Source organism: Octopus bimaculoides, chromosome 16 (genome assembly GCF_001194135.2).
Source record: "Octopus bimaculoides isolate UCB-OBI-ISO-001 chromosome 16, ASM119413v2, whole genome shotgun sequence".
NCBI lineage: Eukaryota > Metazoa > Mollusca > Cephalopoda > Octopoda > Octopodidae > Octopus > Octopus bimaculoides.
The window spans coordinates 53,309,995-53,318,147 of NC_068996.1; the positions used below are offsets into that span (position 1 = coordinate 53,309,995).

General features: G+C 36.5%; 1 protein-coding gene across 1 annotated transcript in view; it reads right to left on the bottom strand.

Annotated features, from left to right (window-relative positions):
- LOC106883719 (histone-lysine N-methyltransferase SETD1) overlaps positions 1 to 8,153 on the bottom strand; it is a 70,395-nt gene that overhangs the window by 50,719 nt on the left and 11,523 nt on the right. The window contains exon 2 of the mRNA XM_052973772.1: positions 6,814 to 6,953. Within this exon, the coding sequence (XP_052829732.1) occupies positions 6,814 to 6,953 (140 nt within the window). The remainder of the gene's footprint in view (positions 1 to 6,813; positions 6,954 to 8,153) is intronic.

The window sequence follows — 8,153 nt, forward strand, 5'->3', positions numbered from 1 at the left end:
TTCATAGTCACTGGTGCAAATTTTGCAGAAATTCTGATCGAAATTGAAGTTTCCAGAAGCTTAATTTAAGGTTTTTGAAAGCTGTTTATTTGCAAATGTTTTGAAAAACCCATTTCACTCAAAATAGTTACGTACACAATTTCTGCTATTTGAACTGTGGAGTTTCAAGGGGAAATAAATCACAAGGCTTAAAGTGTTAGCTGTTTAAAGTCCATAGATTCAAGTTGCATGCTGGTTGTTCAATATATTTCAGATTTAGTTCTACAGGTATCTACTATGATGTCTATAGTTGTAAGCCTCATTTCCCAGAAATCTTTTCCTTCTAATCCAATTATAATAAAATAATAATGAAATTATTATTATTATTATGCGTCTTTGTTCATGTCACACAAGCCCTGGAGAGGATATCTCTGTAGCTGGATAAAAGAGACTCCACTGTTCTGTATCAGTTCCTATTTGGAATTAGTGGCCTCCCATCGAACAGCTTGTGTGCAGCAGCACATCTCTACTCACCCTGTTTTTGGCATGCTTACTACACATGGGTGTACTTCATATCAACAATTTCTCCAAGACATGGACAGGGTGCGTTTCATCAGACCATTAGCACTAAAAACATTAAAGATACTGTCTACAAAAATAAAATGTCCATTCTATGCAGAATCTGAGTTTTATCAGAAGGCACCATTGTTAGGGAGTAAGTGGCAAAATGGACATAAAATTGTCAGTGATAAACTAAATGCAATTTTCCATGGCATTAGGGAGACATAAGGATCATGTTGATGTCTGAAGCAATAGACTACTGCTGGTTAGGTGCATATTGTCAGATTAGAAGTAAAGGGTGGGATGGGAATGACATTATGAGAGAGAGAGAGAGAGACAGTGAAAGAGGGAGACAGACAGGCAGAGATAGAGTAAAAAATTGAAAAATAGATACAAACAAAAGTAAATTAAATAGAAATATTAATTAGATCTTGGGTACATCCATCAATGGCATATTTAACTTAGAATATGATTTCAAGTATAGTCACTAACAATTTATATCATAAAAACTATTCCATAAAATTTACAGACAACATGATGATGAGGATGAGTGAACTGCATCAACTGGGCCACCATAGTTAAGTTACTTTGTAGATATATAAACACATATTCGCTTACTTGCCAAGTGGTAGAGAGAAGAAATTATAGCATCAGCTTATAAAAAAGCATGAGACAAATGTAAGTGACAGAGGTTGCCATCAGTAGAACGAGAATGTGTACAGGGGGAAAGTGGAAGTGAAAGGGGTGTTTGGTGGATGATACTGAGAATTAGAGCAGCTAAGTGATTAGTACCATAGTAAGAAGAGTGATAGAGGGGTGGCTGTCAGGAAGATGATTTGTGAGAAAGACACGCATTAGGAATAGATTGGGTGCAGGAGTATAGACATAATTATATGATTTTAAGGCTTCGTTTGTGCCAAGATGGATGGGTCCCAGAGTACAACAAATTGCCAGTCATCCTGGTCCTTCGTTAACTCTTCCTTGAGACTCAACATCTCAAGGTCACCCCACATTTTACTGGCTCCACCTCTTATACATATTTCATCCACATTTAGCTATCGGCACTTCTTTATGCAGCTGCCTCCATCCATAATACATTACACGACCATACTAGTGCAGTCTTCCCTCTTGCACACTAAATCCAATGCCTCTTACGCCTAACCTTTTCTTTCAACACATTTGCACTCTGTTGCACATGCACACTGATGTTGCACATTCAACAGAGTATGTTAGCTTAATTTCTTTCCAGCTTTTGCATGTCCACTGCATTCACAGCCCAATTTCATTACTATGTAGCACTGCTGTTCATGCACAAACATCATACAGTCTGTTTTTCACTCAAGAGAGAGGCCTTTTGTGGTCATGATAACGCACCCTTTGCACAATGACACTTTGCAAAAGGCACACATAAAAGAGGTTTCAACTTGATGCTCTTCTGCAGTTTTTCTTTTTTTACAATGAATACAATCTATACACTCATCCCCTATCAATTCTTTAAAAGTAACAGCTTGTTGGGTGTACTGATCTATTATTTCTGCAACAGTTTCAAAAAGAGTATGTGGTAAAAGCCAAAACAGATAATCTAAAGATAGAATTTTATAGAGGCAGACTGTGTTGTGGATCAATATTTTCAATGAAATCAGGAATATTAACTGGTGGTGTATTGTTTAGCCATGTCATCATAATGTTTTAAATGGCCGATCTCTCAAAGTGGGTAGAACACATGGAAGAAGAAGACCCAGGAAGATGTGAGGCAAAGTACAGAAGGATGATCTCTGGATGCTGAACATTTGAAGGGGACTGGCCTGCAAGAGTTATGTGCCAGTGCCACGTAAAAAGCACTCACACAGTGCCACATTAAAAGCAGCCAATATCTACATGCTGTAAAGTGGTTGGCATTAAGAAGGGCATCCAGTCATAGAAACCAAGCCACATCAGACTGGGACTTGGTGGGGCTCTCCAGCTGGCCAGCCCTACTCAAACTGTCCAACCCATGCCAGCATGGAAAACGGACGTTAAAAGATAATTATGATGATGGCACCTTCAGCATCTTCATCACTATCAAAATATTCTTCCTTGTTGGACAAAAAATAGAGAAATATCTATATCAGATTCATCCAAAGACAAATCACTTGTTTTCTTTTTCTTCTACATTTGTAAGTCTTCAAGTGAATGCTTTGAAATCAGATTCACTGTTTGTTGACGCCTACTGGTAAATACTTAGAAGCAATCGTTTGGCACATTTTCATTCAATTACCATTCTTCACATCATAATAATCTGCACTTCAAATGTTAAAATTTAAAAAATACATGTACAAAACTTTGTGGTAATTATATTTCAAGCACCAACCGACTGTGACCAATGCCAGTACCCCATGACTGGCTCCTGTGCCAGTGACATGTAAAAAGCACGAACCAAATGTGATTGTTGCCAGGCCTGCCTTACTGGCTCCTGAGCCGGTGGTACGTAAAAAGCACCCACTACACTCTCAGAGTGGTTGGCGTTAGGAAGGGCATCCAGCTGTAGAAACACTGCCAAACCAGATTGGAGCCTGGTGTAGCCGCTGGCTCTCCACACCTCAGTCAAACTGTCCAACCCATGCCAGCATGGAAAATGGACGTTAATCGATGATGAAGATGATGATTTAGGTGGAAACAGTTTTATCCTGCATTATCTTTGAGCAACATTTTGATGATGTTCTTTTATTCTTCTACTTGTTTCAGTCATTTGACTGCGGCCATGCTGGAGCACTGCCTTTAGTCGAACAAATCAACCGCAGGACTTATTCTTTGTAAGCCTAGTACTTATCCTATCAGTCTGTTTTGCTGAACCGCTAAGTTACAGGGATGTAAACACACCAACATCGATTGTCAAGCGATGGTGGGAACAAACACAGACACACAAACATATACATATATACATGACAGGCCTCTTTCAGTTTCCGTCTACCAAATCCACTCACAAGCTTTGGTTGGTCCAAAGCTATAAGAGAAGACACTTGCCCAAGGTGCCATGCAGTGGGACTGAACTCGGAACCATGTGGTAAGAAGCAAGTTTTTTTACCATATAGAGACATCATAGGCTTCAGACCAGATACAGCCAATTTCTCATATTATTCCTGAGTTTGAGAAATTTGAAATTTTGAGCTGCAGAGAAGGCTTCTACATGGTTACTTGACTGGCTAGAAATAGAGGCCAAATAATCCTTAAAGCAAACGCTACTGTTTCAAAAAAGTATATATATTAGATAATGCAAAATGGGGTACACTATGTTTTAATATAAGACCAAGTTAGTCATGGTCGGTATATCTTTGATCAAGAACTGACTTGAAGGTAAATGTCTGACTTTAAACTTTGAAATCCAGGTAAAAAAGGATGTGATCCATTTATATATATATATATCTGTTTTTGGATCACAGTACCCTTTACTCTTTTACTTATTTCAGTCATTTGACTGTGGCCATGCTGGAGCACCACCTTTAGTCAAGTAAATCGACCCCAGGACTTATTCTTTGTAAGCCTGGTACTTATTCTATTATCGGTCTCTTTTGCCGAACCACTAAGTTACAGGGACGTAAACACACCACCATCGGTTGTCAAGCGATGTTGGGGTGACAAACACAGACACACAAACATATACACACACACACACATATATCATATATATATATATATATACACGACAGGCTTCTTTCAGTTTCCGTCTACCAAATCCACTCACACGGCTTTGGTCAGCCCGAGGCTATAGTAGAAGACACTTGCCCAAGGTGCTACACAGTGGGACTGAACCTGGAACCATGTGGTTCGTAAGCAAGCTACTTACCACACAGCCACTCCAACGAGAGAGATAAAAAATTAAAAAGATATCAGATGCAGTAAACTGCCAAAAACCACCTTATATGAGACAAAACTGTGTTCTGAAAACCTGATTAATTTTATATTTTTAGAACTTCTGATATTTTTCAATGCTGGCATGGGTTGGATGGATTAGTCTTAATACAGTATCTTAATACAGATTATTCTTAATACAGTGTGTTGTATTTGTATCTGTGTGGGTCAGCATCCTGCAATCATCCTTCATCACATCTACCATCGTCTTTGGTTTTCCTTTCTGCAGTTTCTTACTTATATCATTTAGTAGTACGACTCTCTCCAGGCACAACATCATTTAGCACAGTTTCATTCAATTATTATTCTTCATACATATTTCATCTCCATGACATAACAATCTAACTCTTGCAGGCTATAGTAAATATCTCAATATCTCATAGACATAAAAGGAATGCAGAGACAGATTATTTAATATATAAGCTACAGAGTTGTGATACAGCTGCTCACAACAGGTGGTTATTTGAAGAAAGGTTTCTATTGATAAATTTTCACAAGTATGCACTTAACAGAAATGAGATGATTAATTTTTAACAAAAAAAAACAGAAGAGGCAGTGAAGAAATACCACTGCCACTAAATGGTAGAGTGATGCACCTCAGACTAGTGTCAAAACCACAACTGTTTTGAACTACAAGAAGCATATAGGCATGGTAGACTAAAGCAGTACCATACTGTTATTAAGTACCATATGTTATTAAGTAAAATACCGGGGGAAAATAACATTGAATGTAATTGAATTCAGGAATTCTACATATGAAGAAGAAAGAAATGCTATGTTTTCACTTCAATACAAAAGTTGTATTAATCCTAACAGAATACTGCAGAAATAGAAAAATAGTTTGTGAAATTAATGGAAAGTGCTGACAAAAGAACAAAATCAATGTATGACATAATTCAGATACAAAACTTTTCAATTAGTAAGATTGCACTTTAATGAGTCAATCATTTAATTTATGAAATTTTCTTTTTACAAATTTCTGAGCTAATCACATATTTATTTCTTATGAAGTTATTGATATTCAATAGTTGACAATTGTTCTCATGCCTATTGCACATATTCTAAACATCTAGAAAATTTCCTGTAGCTTTTAACCTTTTTGGTCTCAATCTGTCTGAAACCGTTTCTGGTTCTTTGATACAGAATCTGTTTGAACCCTTCAGCATTTAATCCAGCAATATCCAGCCCAAATAGCCTACCTGTTTTGTGTTAAAACTGACCATGTCCAACCTATCACATCTACCATACAATATCATTCTAAAAATATATAAACACACCATTGAAATCTTGAAGTTACAAGATAATGCATGATTAATTCAAAGCAATGTTAATAAAGAATACATTTGACAAAGAAATCTGAATGCTAAAGGGTTAAAATGTTCACATTAAAACCTTCCCTCTTAATTTTAAGTTGCTCCAAACTCAAGCTTAATAATCCCTCTAAAACTGCTTCCAAACTTAAAATACAGACCAGTATATTTTATGATTATACTTTTATACTATACATTTGCACAGCCACATTAATTTCTAAGGAAACATATAGCCTAGTTACTTTTAAATTCTCCAAATAACAAGGCTAATTCCATACACAATTCATATACTTCCTTCATTCCTTGCATCAATACACTTCATGGATTAGTTACAGGGATAGTGATGTACAAATAATCTGCAAGAAATATCACAATTCATATACACTTATTCAGCAATAACATATGAAATTGTTCATTTGAAGCACTGACATATTTACAGAGTGAATAGAAAATAGAGACAAGAAAGCAAACTGAGAGAGCAATACTAAAATAATATTTCTCCACTCCTTCAAAATGCACATATTCTAATAATAGTATGTCACAGTTAATTTTCTTACTGGTGGGCATTATCAGTTATGCCTAATTTATCATTAGTTATGTCTAATTAGAAAAAAAAAACTAGAGAATGACAATTTAGAAGCAATGAAATATGATTTAGACAATGTTTCCCAATAAAGTAAAAAAACACAAAACATGATGTAGAATATTTCTCAAATAATATTTAACCCTTTTACTGCAGAAAGCAGTTTTACATACAAATCTTTGTTGAGGAATGTCATATTTGAAACAAGTTTCTTTTGAGATATTTCAACTTCATTCAGGTAATACAAATTGCAGAAAATACCAATTCTATTTTTTGATAGATATTTAACATGATTACTGGAATAACCATGAAATTTAATTCCACAATGAAAAAGTTAAACATAAGGTAATATTGAATAAAATAAAATAAAATAAAATACATCACTTCTTTCAACACCAATAAATGACAAGTATGTTTTTCAAGACCAATAAAAACATACGAGTAATTTACAAATTCTTGTTCTTATGCAAAATATGTATAAAATTTGCTTACCCCAGGCAACAGACCATCAAATCTGTAAAGCTTTTGCTGAACTTTATCATCAAGTAATGGGTCCTTAAGGAGCCGATAGTTTCGTCTTTTCTTTTCCATTATTTGATTTTCTGAAGAAGGCTTCACTAAGCCATTAATACCTGGAACATAAAACATTTTACTAAATATACTTAGGTATAAGATATACGACATACAAATTATGATATATGTGTGTGTGTGTGTGTATATATATATATATACACACAAATTTACTTAAACAAGGAGACTGTCCAGAAGAGTTGCAGGAGATTCCGAAGTCATTGGGAGGCAGTGATTGAAGCCAATGGCGATTTTAATGAATAAATTTACTGTTTAGTATTTCAAGACATTTTTATGTAATTTTGATAAATACATCAGTAAAAATATGTCAGTGTTATTTTCATTTTTTGCGTTAATTTAGACAATTTATTCACTGCACCCTCCTATACCTACACATCCACCCCAACCCCCACACAATCTTCAATAGTGTCACCACACATAACACTATGAGCAGCCACACGTTACAGATGCACACACATCAAAGTTACTAGCTCCTATTCACACACATACACATTCACAAGTGCACCTTCATGTGGGATCACTATCACTTTATAATCTCCCTTTCTTTCAACCTCTTCTTTCAAACGTTTTTTTCTAATCAGTCGCCATGCTTGACCGCTAAATCTACAGGCTCTTTTCACTCTTTCTCTGTTTATTTTCTCTTCTTCCTTTCTGTTGAAGAGCATAGGCTTGAAACGTAAACGACTTTCTCACTTCCCGAGCGTCAAACTAATACACCTGCTTGTTGTTCATACACCTGTCTTTGCCTTTTGTTTTTCTATAAACTTCAACTGTATACATATATACAGGGTACCCTTCCTAATGCCAACCACTCCGAGAGTGTAGTGGGTGCTTTTACGTGCCACCGGTACGAAGGCCAGTCAGGTGGTACTGGCAATGGACACGCTCAAAATGATGTATTTTACATGCCACCTGCACAGGAGCCAGTCCAGCAGCACTGGGAACGATCTCGCTAGAATGTCTTTTCACGTGCCACTGGTACAAGTGTCAGGAAGGCGACGTTGGTAATGATCATGCTCAAATGGTGCTATTTACGTGCCACCGGCACGGAAGCCAGACAGCAGCTCTGGCAACGATCAGAGCTCAGACGGTACTCTTAGTGCTCCACTGGTACAGGTGCCATCACGATTCGCTTGCCCCAACAGGTCTTCACAAGCCGAGTTTAGTGTTCAATGAAAGAGATGTTGGCATGGGTGCCAGTCATCAAATTTAGTTCGATTTCGATTTCACTTGCCTCAACA